The 18,577-nt window shown below is 44.3% G+C and overlaps 1 protein-coding gene across 1 annotated transcript in view; it reads right to left on the reverse strand.

The window, feature by feature from the left end:
* LOC146177103 (cytochrome P450 2A13-like) overlaps positions 1-18,577 on the reverse strand; it is a 43,648-nt gene that overhangs the window by 18,115 nt on the left and 6,956 nt on the right. Inside the window, exons 2-5 of the mRNA XM_084581466.1 lie at positions 18,285-18,502; positions 15,506-15,630; positions 14,489-14,595; positions 3,352-3,656 (exon numbers count right to left, since the gene is read on the reverse strand). Coding sequence (XP_084437592.1) covers positions 3,352-3,656; positions 14,489-14,595; positions 15,506-15,630; positions 18,285-18,499 — 752 coding nt within the window. The 5' untranslated portion in view covers positions 18,500-18,502. The remainder of the gene's footprint in view (positions 1-3,351; positions 3,657-14,488; positions 14,596-15,505; positions 15,631-18,284; positions 18,503-18,577) is intronic.

Below are 18,577 nucleotides of genomic sequence, written 5' to 3' on the forward strand. Positions count from 1 at the left end.
GCAAATCAATTCACATTCAGGTAAAGCATTGTCGCCTTCTCTAGGGAAAATTACTAGACTGGTGAAGATTACGATCTCTTAAAATGACATTTTTGTGCTGTTAATTTATTGACTTTGAAACAGCAAACGACTAATGAACTTTTAACTTTATTTGAGGCATGAACCACTTTAGTTCTTTTTCATGAACAGAAATGGCCCTTTTATCGAAAAGATACGATCTGCACGTATACGTTGTTGCTCTCCTGTCACCGTTTTAATACCCTCAATTATCGCTTTGCTATATTCCATCACCTTTACTGACAAGATTATATTTGTCAGCATTACTACTGTTCATCACCTCCAATTGATTAAATGCGGCGTACGCTATTCGACACAATACACTGAAAGACACTTCAAGACAAGGTCAAGAATCATGGTTCCTTCTAAAATGAACCTCTCGAACCACGCCCTCAACATGCGCACAACTACGGCTCAAAATAACAGCCTTTTATCGCATAGCTCAAGTTTTCTTATCTTCTGAGAACGTTGGCTCCTCGGCGCGATATTTTGTGCTTCTTCTAATGCGCATGTATGTTCAGCAGGGAATGGAAGTTTGAAAACGCATATATAAACATGCGACGCTTTTTCAACTACTTTGTCCTCCTCCTTTGCTGCATATACCCTGATTGCCGTAGAAATACCTGACCCGCTCCGTGGTATACAGCACACCGAATTTCAATCTCCACTCAGGAATGACTAATCGAATGCCTTCATTGCAAATTAGATTTAAATTTCCCACATCTCCTTTGAACTTGCACCTATATTTCAGAACTCTTTGTCAAATGCCCGAAAACAGTAACAGTAGTAACAGTAAGGTAAGGCAAAACCACTGCTCACACCTTAATGTAGCAGGTACATAACAATAGTTCAGTGAATAAATAGGGGCGAAGCGCCCAAACAGAACTTTCAAAGAAAAGCCAAATCACAAAGTCCTTGGCGTGGACGCCTCGCGAGAGACGTGTTGAGGAAGTGCTGTCATCGGATGCTGGTCGTGTTTCGACTGGCGCACGATTACAGCTCGCCTAGTCCACTTCCCGTTACCGGTTCATCGCCGGACGACAGCGCGAACATATGCAGACCTGCTTCATCGGGGGGAAGTGCCAGCGGCCACGGCCAGCGTAACGCCGGTAGGCGTTTTGCAAGCTGTTGTTAGAAAAACGAGTAAGCTCAATTTAGGTAGCCCTTCATGAGGTTTCTTTAGGAGCTTGGGGAACATTTACACTCCAACTCTGAAATGCTTTAAAACTGAAGTCATTGGCAGGGATTATGCAGAGGCATTATCATTATTAAACCAAATACAGAAGTTGCAGAATTGACAAGAAAAGCCATAGCCATTATTTATGTTGAGATACAAAATAAAATAACTAAAATTTTTATAGGCTCAAGACCACCCCATAAAGAGATTTGGCTCTACCATGTACCACGTTCGTACTACAGCTCCGATGTCGGCTTAATTTCACCCTAATCGAATGGAGCGATTTCTTGTTTGATAGCTCTGACAGCCTCTCGGGCACTACTGCGATCTCTGTTTTTAGCCAGAATTGCTTCCTCTTTGCGTTGCTGCTCGTTCCCTCACGCCACCTGGTGTATTCGCCCTACACTACGCTGGTGGGCTCTGCCGCACTCGCACCGATGGCGTATACGATGGCTTATTTACCTAGGATAAATGAAACGAATGTCATTCCAGATTTAAAGAACAAAAGTAAACATCGAAAGAAGGCAAGTGAATTACTAATTGTTGGTTGATGTTCGCATTCACGCAAATGTCGACACGAATGCCATTACAGATGAAAGGCAAATTCGAGCCCTAAGAAAGGCAGATTAAATTTTACATGCTTGGTTGGCCTGGGGCATAGAGTGCAAACAAATTATTTGCAGCAGAAAGGCAAGATTAGGAAAGCAAATTATTTCTACGATGGTGGCTTGAAATAAGGTAGAACACTTGATATGCGTGGAATAAAGATATACTACCACGTGAATAATTCAGTTTTATTGCAAGCTTGGCCTGTCAGTGGAGCATGTACTTCGTGAAGTCAAATATTTTATTTGGGAAAGTGATTAGAAAACGCCATGTAGAGGGAACTGCAAATGCATATTGGTAAAGAACCTTACATAAATAAACAAGGCAGGAATCAGAAACGGCAGCAAGATTACGCATAGCTGCCTAAACATTCCGGGTGTCCGCAGCCGCTGCATGTGAATAGGGACTCCGCTGGATGCGAATAGGGACTAAAGTGCCGGTCACATGGAAACCAAGCTTGCCGCTCTTATGTAAACAGATATAAGAAAAAAAAACGTCAATAAAATAAACTAACACCTAGCACGTTTTTTGAAATAGTAGATTGCGAAACTCGGAATAATACGCGCTTGCATCCTTCAAAACGGCAGCTGACGCCATTAAGGACGAATGAAAAACATTTGCGGGTCATTCACAAATTTGCAAAACGGAGCATATGGATAGAAGTAATTTGCATTAAGCAAGTACAGGTATCTACCGTGCAATGGTGAGTACTTTGACTTAATTGTGGGAGCAGGTAGCTCCTAAAATACATAATGTAGATTTGTTTATGACATTTATGAACTTGACTTGCACGTGGTTATGCAATACCCCTGAATAACGGCATTTAGGGAAAATAAATTGACCTCCAAGGGATTGGATTCCAAGGGAAGGAAAGCGTAGCAGGGAGCGGCAGAAAGTTAGGTGGGCGGATGAGATTTAAAAGTTCGCAGGGGTCAAGTGGATGCAGCTAGCACATAACCGGGTTAAGTGGAGAAATATGGGAGAGGCCTTCGCCCTGCAGTGGGTATAATCAGGCTGATGATGATGATGATGATGATGAAATTGACCTCACAACTTGCGTAATGTGGCTAGCCTTTCTGCGACCTTAGGCCGCTGTTTAATAAAGCAGTACAGATGGTTATGCGAGATACGAAACGATACTTTCGTAGATCAATTTTGACACTGTCAGTCCTCGATGCTAGAGCTTTAAAGTTGCTCTTCTAGCACGCCAGTGACCTATTTTTTATGACCCTATTAGGCGGTTACAGCCACACCAAAAAATGCGGTGACTGCATAACTTTGCCACAACGCTTATGAACGACCTGGAAACGCAACTGCTGATTGCTGAGTAATAATACCTGAGCTCGATTTCACTAATAGTGGCCACCTGTTTCGCAAAATAAATTTCAGCTTTGAGAGAACTCTGATGTCACAGTTTCCGATTTCATGTTCACAACACATCATTCATAATTGTGCCGCTTGGATTATGTACGATTATGTACGAGCAAATGTAAGACATATTTTTTACTTACTCGATGAAGTCATCTATCTCGTCCATTACGGCATTCCTTCTGTAGCTCTCAGTGGATGGTGTGTGCAGCAGCAGCTTTCTGATAAAGCTTGGCCACACCTCGAAGAGCGCTGCACTGCGCACCACAGTGGTAGTCTTCTTCAGTAACGCTTCTAGTTCTTTGCTGGCAGCGGTGCCATGGGCATCCGACGCGCCGAAGAAGAATGAGGCAACGATGTTGGCAACGCAGTAGAGGATGTCATTGCGCAAGGCTAGGGGCGCCCCATTCGCCTCGCCTATTCGGTCGGCTAGATGCTGGATCTCATGCTGACGGGCAAAGAAGCAGAACCATGCAAAATAACAGTGGAGAGTCTTAATATATGCCGACGATGCTCGTAATTTGAATATTGCTCATACAGATCTAAATAATCTCGAAATATTTTAGCAGTCATCTCAAAACTCTGGTTTTAAATGAAATTACTGTTAGTGTCTTGGTTAGGCCGCTTATTTATTATCCTTAATGCCTTAATGGGAGGAGCTGTTACCCAGTTCGCAGACGGGAACACATGCTGCCACTAAACTGTCACCAGGTACATTAATATGCCAAAACAATAGATGCTACACGTGTCGACAATTGATCAAAAAGCAATAGATAAGCGAAAGGAAGATGATGTGCCGCCTGAATCAGACGTGTTTCCAGTGTGGTCCATCAGCTTCGTTCATTTCACGAAGGATGCAGCTTTGCTGTATGTGCTGATAAACCACCAGCTCTTCTCCAAGTCGCACCGGTGATAGCTGTCGTCGCTCACTGAAGCTTTGACTCGGACTCATGGAACGCCTTCGTCCCCCAGGCCCGAAGTCTCCCATCAAACGAGCTGCCCAATTGACATCTGACTCAGAAACATGCCTCCAAGGAACTGCCCACAAGAAAGGGCGCCTTTCTTGTCAGCCTGGACAGTCACCGCTTTACAAGGTGGTGGCGAAGCCGCGTGAGTGCTTTGATGTTAAAACTTTGTCCCATCGTCTTCTCTAACCAACCCTTGACAAATGCCTTGGAACAACGGGATTTCAAGGCTTCGCTATTCACCGTCCTACAAACATTATAACCGTCTGGGTGCGCTCCCTTAACGACATTGATCAGCTCCGAGAATTGAAAACTCTGCCTGCCTCTGGCATACCTGTTACAATCGTGTTGACAGTACAAGCTTATCTTGCATCTTCATCTGACATTTGACGTTATGTCGTGTCAGGAGTCGACCCGGACTGTTTTACACATAAGGTGGTAGAAGCACGCAACATGTATAAAGGACGTACAGCTAGAATCAATATGAAAGGGAACACGGGAGCGCATGGCCTTCGCGCTTTGCAAAGCGCAGCCACTAACACAAGATGAGAATGGGTGGCACCAAGAGTATGCTCAGAAATAGCAGCCGTCCAAGCTTACTTTGGATGCGTCCTGCTTCTTATCACCTGTTGTTGACAGCGCATTTGAAAGCAGAGAGGCCACGCGCTCCCGCGTTTCTTTCATTTTGCTTCTAGCTGTATATGTCTGGTTACGCTGCAAGGGCCTCTGTCTCCTGCGTCTCACACCTCCCTTTATGGAGGAATCTTGCAGCACCACCTGTACAAACGCGGAGTGGTGCATTGTTATCGGTGCTTCCGCCCGGGCCACATGAGAGCTTCCTGCCCATCTCTAGCGCCCATCTCTACGAAGGACTCTGATTCCAAAGAATGTCGCTGTGGCCTTTGCCGTCAAGATGACCATAATATTGCGGTCAAAGACTGCCCAGTAAAGCGCCGCGCCATAGAGAAACGCCGCGTACGCTCCCAAAAACATTGCGTGAAACCAACATTAGAGTCACCAAATGACCCCTTGCAAACATCGCACCGTTTTTCACTGCTTCAACTTCACGAAGATGAGACCATTGCAAAACCTGCTGTAAATGAAGGTTCATCCGCGACACGAACATATGATCAAGCATTGCGGTGCGGCGAAACAGGCTTCGCTAGAAGACCTTAAAACTCAGAGCTCGAAGATGAACTTACAGATGAAATTGTCGAATTGGACAAAGAACGTACAGCTCTGCATGAGCAGATTGAGTGTCTCTCACAAAGGCGAGCCTTGCTTGTACGATCGTCCATTCGCCCTTCTGATCATCTTCCTACTACGTCTCAATCACCTGCTCACAGTTCGCTTGCCCCTCCCCAGCACCACAACATGAGGTTATGATGATCCCCGTTCACCGCCTTCCTCTCCAGACCTCACATGGTGGTGTGGTACACGTGCTGTTTCATGAGATTGAGAACAAGACTGTTGGGGTAGTGACCATTATCCATTACTCATTGCTTTAGACCCACATTGCCAGCGCCGCCGTAGACACTGCTACTTGGTTACACAGTGTGACTTGTTCAGAACGCTACTAAACAACATCCTGCTCACAACTGTCGATCCACAGGATGCTTTGCGCACTGCACCGCAAGCTGCAACTTATTCCAGTTGGGCAGTGGGAAACAGACTTCCTCCGGATCTGCACCTTCTTCGGCTGTGGGCGGCTCGTGGCATTGCGGAATTAGCGTTTATTAGAGAACTCACTTTTGAACGCAGAGTCACAGTACACCAGCTAACAGCAACGGCACGCGACATGAAAAGCGCCTTTCTCGTCAGCAATGGCAGGACAGGTGCGCACCTCTAAACGCAACGTATACTACTCGATCAATATAGCGCACATTCCGGTCCATGGGAACCGGCAGACGTTCAAAGGACCCCGCAGACAATGCCTGTATAGCATCTGGACAGACTCCAAGCCAGTTTGCATCAGTGGTGGTCAGGAATTTATTTCCGGATTTAGACCATGTTCCACCTCATTTCATGAGCCCGAATAATCGCCCGTCAGAAGCGGGCTCACCTCCAGGCAAAGAGGACCTTGAAGGTACTGAAAAACATTTCACAATGGCCGAGTTTATTGCAGCTATTGTCCAAATTAAATCGAGCAATGCTCCGGGGCTGGCTGGCCTGACATACAAAGTGTTTAAAAATATCGAACAACCAGCTCTAGAGTGAATGCTTGAGGCCCTGAATACAATTTGGACCTCTGGAGATGTCCCGACCACTTGGAAACATGCTGAGGTGGTACCAATCCCTAATCCTCGGAAGCCTCCCACTAGGGTAAGCAACCTTCGCCCAAGAGCTCTTACGTCCACACTTTGCAAGCTACTAGAACGCATGTTAGCTATGCGCCTGTCATGGTGGCTTGAAAGATAAAACTGATACCATCCAGCTCAGATTGGCTTTCGCCCTTATTTTGGGACTGAAGATTCGTTCGAACACCTTTCAATAATAGGGCTATTAGAAGGAAAATCCCGCAAAATCCAAACCATTTTAACAATGGACGTCCACAAGGCCTACGACAATGTCAGCCACTCAGCGATTCTAGCCATTCTACGTTGGCTACGTTTCCCACCCAGAGTATGCAACTTTGTAAGTCCCTTACTAGAAGACCGTTGTATTTCCATACGGATTGGTAAAAAACGTGTAGGACACTTCAGCGTAGTGAGGGATGGCCCTCAAGGATCCATGCTGGACCAACACTATTTAACATGGCGCTCCTACCTTTGACCTGGCCCCTAGCCACCATTCCGCACATATTTTATCTGATGTATGCAGACGACGTCACGGTATAGTGACGTGGTCTGCATACATCAGATAAAAATGTGTAAAACATCCATTCCCACTCTTCAAACGGAGGTACAGCTGAACACCATTGATGAGCTCGTCGAGCAGCGTTGTGCAGCACGCTACCTGAAGCGTGAAGCTATTCATGCAGCGTCTGCATTAGCGCCATATTTTGATCCATCTTTTACGCTGCTTGAAGCAGCGCCTTAGGAACCTCCATGGAATTGGCCACAGATGACAAACAACCATCCGCTACGAGAAAAGCGCCAAGTAAAACATTCAGTGCAAGAAGCGGAGCCCGATCATTGCACGGACACTACAGGGGCGCTTCAAGCTTAAGTAAACGCAAGCACTGACTGTGAGGTTTTACATATTTGTCCCTCATTTGTCCATTGCTTCCTGAAATACACCAGATATGTTCATATAGAACAGAAGCACCACACCTTACTTGTCTAATAGCAGAGCTCGTTGCCATTCGCGATGGTTGTCAACATTAGCAGACAGCTTATATGCTGCGCCTCCGACCATTTTGATCTTACATACAGAATTCAGCCAAGCAGTACGAGAATTGTGGAGTATATCTAATACCTTCAACATCATCAACGATATCGGCAATATTGTGCGAACATTCCCTTGCCCTGTGCGTGTGGTATGGGCTCCCCACACTACGCTCCGTCTCACAGAAACTGATCATGCGTCTTGTTTCGAGAAAGTAACATATCGTCTGACTATGGTAAAGTTGTCCGCAGGAGCTTCCGTAGTGCCTGCAAAGGAATTTCTTCGCCGCTCCAGGCGTGCTTTAATTACACGGTGTGGATAAAACCTTACCGGCTGTTTAACTCGCCCTGAGAAGGTGGCGCTGAGGAGAATCCGCCTGGGTGGTGCGTTAACGCCCGCTCTAAACTCTTCCTAGACCACGTAGACTGCTCCCCTGAACTGCTCTGTCTGCCCAGCTCCTAATACGGAGGCCACACTAGACCACTTCCTAACCTCTCCTGGTCTTCACGTGGCCCGCAAAGCACACTTTATAAGCCACTCTTCTCACCCTACCAGACCGCCTGACACAGGAGTATGGACACATGGCCCTCACCACCGAGAGCTGTTGGTATTCATTGGGGCAACAGGCCTGTATCAATACATTTAGACCCTTATGCCGAAGGGCAAACTTGCGCATTAAAAACATTAGATAACGGGCACTTAAAGGCCTCATAATGCCCAGATAAAAAATTGCATCTTTTCGCAGTTCATGTCAGATGAATAAAGGACGGCAATGGAACGACGATAAAAAAGATGCGAAAATAAATTGACGTAGTACGTCACGTTAACACACCATACACCATGTGCAACACAATTTATTGATAAAACATGATTTTGATTTAATAACTACTTGAGACATATACATGCAAAGCACATGAACAGAAGCCTGATTTTGAAGCGGTATTAAAAATTGCTCTTAGCAACGTATTCAAAGCGTCTAATATTACGATATGTTACACACAGAGGCAATAGCAAATCGCAGATGCAAGAAATTAATAGGCATGGCGTTCGTAAACAAAAGCATTCATATCTAATATTGCTAGCCTCAGATGTGCCAGGTGTGGCGCTGCCTATTGTCACATGATGTCTTAATCAAGTCGCATTTTAAAGCAATCATATTTAAGGAGCTTGAGTGCTAATGGCAGCGACATTATTATTGGCAGCAGCATTTATTTTTCCGAGCTAACTGTTCGTGATCAATTAGAAAACCTCATCGGTGATACGTCATATGGAATAAATTAGCGTCCATATCCAAATCTTAACCCCTCGCCAAGTAACAAAAGATGAAGTGCTCGTGTTTACAGCAGACTTCGTCTTGAACCTCTGTTATTGTCGGTATCATTGTTCATACACGTGTACTGATCTCCTCAATTGGAACAACCAGAAACAAACAGAACATATTGCTTGTAAAATCCAGGTAGAAATTTTGGGGGGTTTTAGTTTGTCTTTCCTTAGCTAACAGCCGCAACCTATTTACGTATAGTTGCATAGTAGTGTCCGTGACAGACTTTAGAAACGTGCAATCAATTCACGCCACCACTTTCTGACAATTCCTTGCGGCGCTTAACCTGCATTGAAGCACCATCTCGCCGGCAAAATATTCCAGGCATGTCTGAGCATATGCGACAATTTTGATGCGTTTTCTGAGTTCATTTTCCTGAAATTATCTAATTTAGGCAGAATCATGGATTAGATGCGTAATGAAAGGCTTTCCTCCTTCTTCTCTTCTGAATTTTTTGTCTACCTCTTCGCTTCTTCTTCTATTATGCGTGTTTGTGTACTCGTTATAAGTGCAGTTGCTTCATTCGTTTCGCTACGTGGCGTGCCTCAGGGATCTTTACTGTCACCGACATTGTTCAATATTGCTTTCATCCCACTAGCATGGCGCTTACATGACATCCCTGAAATCAAGTTTTTGCAATTCGCTGATGACATCACGGTATGGAGCGCTCACCAAGATCTACTCACTCAGGAGGCTGCTCTTCGATCAGCTTTAGATATTGCCTCTGATTACGCTTCTTCCATTGGCCCTCAGCTTTCCGTATGTAAAACTACATACACGTGTGTCGCTAACCGCTGGGGACGCCGTAAACGTACTGCAAATCCAATTCGTATCTGTCTATCAGGCACCCCACTACAGGAAAGTCTGAGTGTAAAAGTACTGGGCTGAAGGATTCACCAATCAGGATCAGCGACTGCTTGGCTTTCTCGGGCAAAAAAGCAAGCACTTCAAGCCATGAGTTTAATGAGAAGAATTGCACCTAAAACGGGTGGCGCTGGCTCGTCTGTTGCACGCAAGTTAGTGAGAACGGTTCTGCAGCCATGTATTGTTTATCAAGCCCAGTTCCAGCATCTTACAATAGCGCAATGGGATCGCCTTGAAGCCTTGAACCGAGAAGCAACAAGAACCATTACATGCCTTCCACGAATCACTCCGGTCGCAGCATTACAGGAGAATGCGCAGCTGAACACCACCGATGAGCTGGTGCAGCAGCACCATGAGGCGCGCAAACTTAAAGCCTCCTTATCACATTCCATGCGAGCACAGAGGGCGTATGAAACTTCACATATTATTCAGCAGGCACGTGCGTCTGTTCTCTCTCCCTGGAATTTTGTACAGTTAGGCGAAACAGATAACCGCAGACCAACGTCTGGCAACTCGGCATCGTCCCTTCGCCAGAGATTTCAAGAGCAATATGCTCACCTGCCTCGAGGTTCCATTGTAATGTACGTGGATGCAAGCATACAAGGCTGTGAAGCAAAAACAGCAGTTTACTGTCCATTGAGACCTAGCCTGAATCAGACATCTGCGTTTAAACTTTCGGAACAACCTACATCTTTCTGCGCTGAGCTCGTGGCAGCTCAGGAGGCGCTCTGCTGCGTGGCCACCATTATTATGCTCCCTACGGCCCAAGTTGTCATCCGCACTGACGCACTTCAAGCGGTATGTTTACTCCGACGTGTTAGCCGTTGCCCAAAAATATGTCAAGACATTCACCAGCTTGCGGCGCGCATGCCGCAGTCATTACGTATTCATTGGTTCCCACGGGACCTTCTGCCTTCACAAAGTCAAGCTAATTTAGCGACGCGCCTCGCGACCCAAGATTGATCATTACCACGGCTCCTTGATATGGACGACGCTACCCTCCTTTTATCAAGAAAGGAACACCTCCGGCGCCGCACACGTGCTCTTATCCCTCCGTGTGCGGTATCCCTTCCCCGCGGTCTCACCCGTGCAGATGAGGTTGCCCTCATACCAGCTGTCACTCGGACGTGGTCTCATTTTCGATACTTGTATCCCCACCCAGGGTGTCCGATATGTAAAGACGGAAATGTTGAAGCCGACATTCACCATTTGCTGTGGGTCTGCCTAGCTTTGAAACCAACACGTATCCGGCACTTGACGAAAGCTAGCCTTTCAGCCAACAATCCTGCCTCATATCTCGCTTGGACTCAGAGACCACATCATCGCTCACTCTTCGACTTCATAAAATCAGCCAACCTTTTTCCGCTCATTTATACATTAGCTCGTTATTCATCTCATACCTTACTGATGCCTTGAGGCAATAAATATCATTACAAAAAAAGTGCATTACTTTGGTTTCTTTGACTTCGTCGCCAGAACCAATTTCGACGTCCTTAACGGGAAAATTATGTTGACATCAGCACCTATTGCGACGTCCCGCGGACACATCGCGCCGAATTTCGCTGACACATCTGACAGACGTGAGATATTGATCTTGACGCTAGAATGGCTTTTTTCGCCTTAAAATTGCAGTGGTGCGCGTAAGACTCCTGAATAGCGTAAGTAGCGAAAGCCACTATACAGCATGGTTTTCATTAACTGCATTGCCATTGGCATCGCCACTATTCCATTATCATTATTAGCTAAATTCACCGTCGCTACTATCATTATTGCCAACTAAATGCACACAAATTGTCATTGCTGCCAACGTCGTTATCAAAAAGTACATCGTCATTTTTATCGCAACTGTCACTTTTACACTATAAAAAGAAAATTCGTATGAGCCCGGCGCGGTGGAATGGTCTGCGCGTTCGGCTAGGGATCGCAAGGATATTGGTGGAGACATTCCCGGTGAAGACGCTCTAAGTGCCAGCGCGAACGGTGTTTTGTGGTCAGAATTTCTGCTCAAATTTTCTGCTCACTCCTCGTTCGAGGCAACAAAGGCTTTTTCCTTAATATTCGGACACAATATATTACGACGAATCAAGTATAACGCTGAGAAATGTTTTTTCGCATGCGGTCGCGGTTAACAAAGGCTTAAAACAAAACGCGAGATTAACTGGAGCGCTACCGTCATGATATTATTTCAACACTCTTAACGGTTTTGTTCTGGCGTAGACTGCATTACTTAGGTGGAGAGGGCAGTCGATATGAGAAAGGGGCACCGCGTTTTGCTCGCACCATAAACAGTTTTTCTTCTTTCATGACTGCTTCACGAGAACGCATACACGACTCCCTCATAACTCATTCCTTATTACAAATCAATATAGTTTAGCTAGTTCACTTGTAGTGATTCCACGCTAAAAGATTCCATCGACGTGGACCGCACTCGAACTTGTCAGGTACGAAACCGGATGCCAGAGTAACTATTCGAGTATCTTAATAACAGAGACACCACGGCGAATGTCTTCGGTTGTTATCCGCAATTGTTTTCTGAGTGCATGTGATTGCGGGTGAGTGATTAAAGTTATTTCATTGCATTTTTATTGCAGCGTTTTCTCCTTAGGTCTCGTTTTTCGTTTTGCAGGAAAATGTCCACACATTATAATTTGATGCTCCTCTCAACTCCGCTGTACTGCTTGATATATACCCGCCGTTTAAAATTCCTGAAAACCTTTTCTTTTTCATACAGGCATGAAATATAAGCACCTGGGAACTGCACAAGAGGTTTGTACGGCAAGGCGGAAATTGACTATGCAGCAGTCAGCAGCGAAGTACGGGTATTTATTGAAATTTCAATACTATACTTTATTCTTAACGTTTTGGGGTGCCACACTAGTGCGTACCCGAAGCCTGCCAAATGCAAAGGATCACACGGATTTTAAAATTTAATAATGACGTCGTTTCTCGAGATATGACACATTAAAGGAATGTTCATACATTTAGCTGCGCTTGCCGTGCTCATATTGACATGGTGCCATAAGAATAAATTACAGCTGCCATCGGCATGGTTTCCCAAGTTCGCAAAGTTACCTTAATTGCGAGTAGATACTACGCGCAAGTTTGCTATTTTCCGCATTGCACAACGGCTAAGCCAACTTATCTTGCTATAAAATGCGCATTTTTTGCATTCGACGTCTCTAAACCCAATACCGACTAGGAAACTTCATATACTTGACTCAACTTAACTACCTAAAGTCTTAACTTTTTTATATTGAGGGGCATTTGAACTTCTTGTCTGTCAAGCAATATGACCTTATAACAGCTTTATGCTAACAGTCACTTAAACATGAGTGTTCTTGTTTGAGTACAACTTCGATGACTGAGAAAAAGCCCAGCATTGCTCTCTGACTTATTAAAATGCCACACGTTTGTGAGTTTTTAAGAGCATACATCAAAAAGGGGCCTTTTTGGAGGGCTCATTTTGTCAGAAATGTAATTACTTTGTGCTACTCTGGTGAACGCAAAAATGGGTTCTTTCTGATGCTGCGGAGCAGTTTAGAAAATGATGGGCAGCAATATATATTATGTACCTAGTTCAGTTAAACTGTAGCAATTGCACAGTTTTCAATTCTCTTCTGCGCCCTATATTGAGTAATGCATTACTTCCGATGCGTAAATTTTGTGTGGCGATTTAATTTGTCTGTGTTTTATTTATGGAATGCTGGAGTCACTGAATCTCTGCTAACCAGCAATAGGTTTCTACCAAAGGAAATCTTTTTTAACGACACTACTGCGTCGTCTTAATAAGAAGGCTAGAATTTCTCGCACTCTTTAAAATATTTCAAGTGCAAACATTAGACCAAAATCAGGCGCCTAAATCCATTACGACCCTGACCTGCTTGATTAAGTGGAACATATAGGTTAAACCGTCTGCCTTCTATATTTGTCTAGTGGAAAACCTGTCAAACGTATAGCACCACCGGAACTGCATGGTGATCATTCTATTCTACTATCAGAAACATTACCATTATTCTGAAATGAAAAATGTCATGTAGAATATTTTACCTAATACACAACACAAATCTTGCTTTATATCTCAGCGTCACTGAGCGCGGAGGTAACAGAAAAAACTCATTTAACGCTCCCTCGTCCAACATCGGACCCACAGTTGCTAGCAAACAGATATTGAATTGTGAGTGCCTAATTTATGGTAAATATCTCAAATCAATGAAATCTGCTATATGCAAAATGCGGATGTCATTTGTTATGATTTGTAGAATTTATTCAGCAATTCATCTGCATCATCATGATTATCAGGCTGCAGTGCGAATGCCCCTCTCATATTCCTCCTATTAGCTCGGTCCTGGGTTAACTGCATTCACTTTACCCCAGCTAACTTCCTAAACTCATGCGCGCACCTAACTTTCGGCACCCCCCCCCCTCTCTTCTGCGCTTTCCTTCGCTTTGAATGCAGTTTGTTGCCCTAAGCGACCATCTGTTATCCTCTCTTCGCACTACGTGTCCTTCTCATGCCCATTTCTTCTTTTTAATTTTCACTAGGATATCCTTAACTCTAGTTGTTTCTCTGACCCCCTATACGCGCTTCCAATCCCTTAACGTTGCGCCTGGCATTGTTCGTTCCATAGTCCTCTGCGTTGTCCTCAATTTAAGTAGAACCCTTCTCGTTAGCCTAGACATTTCAGCCTCTTAAGTCAGTACAAATAAGGTTTAACTCTTGTATACTTTCTTCTTGAGCGATGCCGGTAAGCTTCTAGTAAACGAAGAATTCTCTGAAAACGTTTCACGCAGCTCATCACTCACCAACATCCGGCTCTCAATGACGCACTTTCCAAATCCAATATCTCTGAGCGATGCCATGCAGAACCTCCTGTTTTCCGCCCACACCTCCCCGTTCATTGTAGTTATACCTAAATAAAGAAACAATTACATATTCAAGTCCGGTTGGGCGAGCAAGCGGACTGCGCCACAGGATTACGTATGTTAATACCTTAAGCTTGGTGTTTTATAGCAGGTCTAGACGACAACCTTAACACGTTATGACACGGACTTCTAAGTCTAATATCTTAAACAACTCGCTGCGAAGCACAAATATGAAATTCGCTTCAAAGGAACGAAACCGATAGAATTTTCAATTTTCGAGATTATTATGCAGTCCTTGCCGCTTCTTGGTGCTGTGGTAATGAGCTGCAATGTTTGTCTCATTGTACGGCACGGTTACAGTGTACGGTAATATAGCAGAATTTCGAGCTAGTTGGTCCTTCAGACATGAAAAACCACGCAGCTGAGTAGATAATAATGCCCAGAAACGAATCACCCGCATAGTTCCTTGTTTATGTGTGTATATGTCTCTTGTGTGCATTGTCGTCTATTCAGCTGCGTGTTTAATGATTTCTGTGATCTTACGGCTTTAACACCAAACAATAATATATCAGTTATTACAAATCTAGCTTTATAGTTAACGTTGCCAATTCGTCCTCGTTCATTGCTCCTTAAGGTCCTAACCTGGTATATGTGCGTAAGCAAAATTTTACAATCCCTTTCCATGCCTTTACGAATGCTCATTTTGGTTTGCCTTTTTATTCAGTATTATTGTTGCGCTCCCTGCGCTCCGTGACTATTCTAGATTATTATTCGTAAATGTTATGAGTATGCGTTTCAAAGTTGTTAGTATCAAAGATGAAGTCAGTTCTTCAATTTACACTGCCTTTGCAAATGGTGTGAAGGAGCGAAGGTCTATGAAAACAAAAAGATGTTAAGAAATATTTGCGTCACAAAAAGAACAGCAGGTGACTCCGATCCTAATTCTCGACATCTCACCCGTGTAGTATTTTCCGCCCACGTTCATGGTATCGGGCCGCCAGAGAAGCTTGTTTCCGCTGCAGAACTTTTTCATGCTTTCCATATCGTTCAGCAGAACCACATTCTTCATGTTGACCCTCAATCTGCAAACCAATACCAAGAGTACTTATTACCTAGCATTTAAACGCTCATATTAGTGTGCACACAGTATGTGCTGTACGGGGTTTCAGCTTTCAGGTCATGCTACGTGCTCGAAGAGTGTAAACGTTGCTCGCTGCTTTTGTCATTCACATTTTAGCCTTATCTCTGATGCCCACATTCGACACACAATTGTTTCTGACTTTGGAAATAAATATCTGCTCGATGTTTTCACTCTAAGCAATTCTCTTTAACGACTCTCTTACCTGAAGCTGAGAAACTGGTCACAAAGAAGCTGTGGTTTCCGTGGTCATCTGCAGTCACACTTGGATTGCAATGAATGAACAGTATGTTCTCTTGAGTCAGATAATAACCTACTGCTTAACCTCCAGAGTAGTAAGCCCGGTAATTTATGTACTCATCACATTGAACAAAAAGGATGGTACACTGAGGTGGCCTAATATAATGATAAATGTCGAGTGTTTTTTCTGCTTCCATTCACATATTCTGCAAAGGAGCGTTCAGGGGGCACCCGTCGCTACGCAGAAATTGTGTGTACTTTCACAACATAGGGGCAATGTTTTCACTGCATGTTTCCTTTTCTAAGCAACTTGCTGGTTCACGAACGAAGTACATATGAAGAACCCTACTTCACACTGCCACATACATCCGCGCTTCTTAGAAAACTAGTCAATCTAAAATACAGACACGTCAGTTCTTTGGCATTTGAGTGATATTAAATACAATATTAGGCCTTATAGATAACAAGATCTCCTTCAATGACCTATGCACGTAATTTTCAGTGCATATGTCTCATGCACATTTAAATGTTCCTTGCAATATTATTTATGTAGCCTCACAAAATACCAATGCTTGAACAAGCGGATAATTTACTGTGCAATTGGTCTGATATTCAGTATAATGAAGCCAGTTTGTACTGACCGAACAGCAACTCGGGTAGTAGATATAACGCGATAAAATGTCTAAATAAGCAAAGCAAACACATGAAAATTTAAACAAAGTAGATCATTTTCTTCTGTAATTTATACACTCGGGTTTACCGTGTGTATCACTTAGCATTTTTTGTGTTTCTACATTCCTATGTCTCGTAGTGTAAACCTGCGCACTGATTAGAAATATTTGTCGTATTTGTTTGTAATTTGCATTTTTTTCAATAAAGATGCAGATGTGTATTTCGTTCGTCATAGCTGTCTATCCATCGAGTAGGCTTTATTTTGCAATAACCTATAATATTGCTCCAACCTATTCATTTGCAGTCCATCAGCATTGATTATATATGATCTCTGAAACACCTATCTTGTCTACCGCCTTAACTGTAGGCACGTTTTTAGTGAAACAGTGCAAAAGCGTTCAAGTTGATGGCCCTTTTTGTTGAGTAGTAAGTCCTATATGCGTGCTTACCTCGTTTCACCCCGCATGATGAAAAGACAGAACTGTCTGCGACAAGACTGCAGCAGCGAAAAACGCGGACGCCAATTTTTTGGTGCAAGGTAGCGATGGCACCATCTGGCATCGTTACAAAAACAGAGCGCTTGATCCCGGGCTCTTTAAAATCGTGGCGCTTTCCAACAGCGATGAAGATTGGCGACACAGCCACCTTTTGCCCGAAACTCGGCGTTGGCGCCTTTTGCCCCTCAATCTCTCAATGACGGTCCTTGTTTTTCATCATACGCAGCTAATCCAGGATAAGCACTACGACAAATATTGGTACGCAGCGAAAGTGTTAAAACACGCGAGAACTTCCTGCGCGGTTTCTATGCAAATGAAGATCTGGGTTATACGGGAGAATTTTTCAAAACGGTTTTCATAAAGTTGCAGATCACAGTAGGTATACATAACCTGGCGTAACCAAGACGTAAGATTGTGCCTGCGTGGCATGCGGTTGCCATGTTTGACTTGGATTGCAAGGGTTCTGTACTGTTTGATACTGGTCACCTCCAGAACCAAAAAGAAAATAAGTTGCAGCTCCTGTCACGTAGTGCTGCGACTTCACGTTACCAAACGAGCATTCAGTTCTTGGCCTTCTCAGCTGCCAACTTTCTGAGCTTAAGACACGACCACAATTTTTTTCTCATGGCGCGGACACCGGCTTTTATAGATAACGGTGCATTTAGAATTGTCACCGGCCATGCCAGCGGCAGTTAGGGATATTGAAGCAGTCTCCGAGGTGATGCACACGTGCCTGGTTATGGCAGACATTCAGGAGGGCGGATGAGCCGAGAACATTACCGTTACTAGAAAGCAGGTTGCACATAAGAAGGTTAATTGTAGGGACGCAAGAGAGACTTTTGTATTGCCGTAGGTATGGTTGGAAATTTTACGATGGTACTGTTACTGGGTGCACCTTCTAGTTAATCACGCTAGGAATGTAAACCATTGCAAAATTTCTGGAAACATCCGTAGTAAAAAAGGCTGGGCCAACCGCGATTTCGGCGCTTCTAAGATCCAGTCCATGGGCACTACATGCGAGTTTAGAGCGGTCAGCGCTTGCATCTTGCTTTTTTTTTTTCTTTTTTCGAATGTTTTCCTTGACCGCAGCTCTTCTATTGCACCGCGCGACTACTAATTGCGCCAGAGAACAAAATACTGAGGACCCTAATCCTTTAAAGAATATTGCGCAAACGTCTGCCGTTCTTACCTATACACTGGGCCATACTCTTTGGCCCACTCAAGTGCTTGGTTGCAGTAAAAGTCCTTTTTTTTGAACTCCACGTGACCAAAAATCGATCGAACAGGAGGCATGGGCGGAAGTTTTGTACCAGGTGGTAGCTTTGTCTGGCGTAGCCAATACTTCGTCGCCACCCATATCGCTGCACAGATGACCGATGTCACCAAGAACAGCAAACACGCCATCAGCTGCGGAAGGAACAAATTTATTTCTAATACTGAAGCCAGTTATTTCGGCATCAATATCCACTCTTGCGGGTTTGC

Source organism: Amblyomma maculatum, chromosome 10 (assembly GCF_055883805.1).
Source record: "Amblyomma maculatum isolate TAMU_Amacu chromosome 10, ASM5588380v1, whole genome shotgun sequence".
Classification (NCBI taxonomy): Eukaryota; Metazoa; Arthropoda; class Arachnida; order Ixodida; family Ixodidae; genus Amblyomma; species Amblyomma maculatum.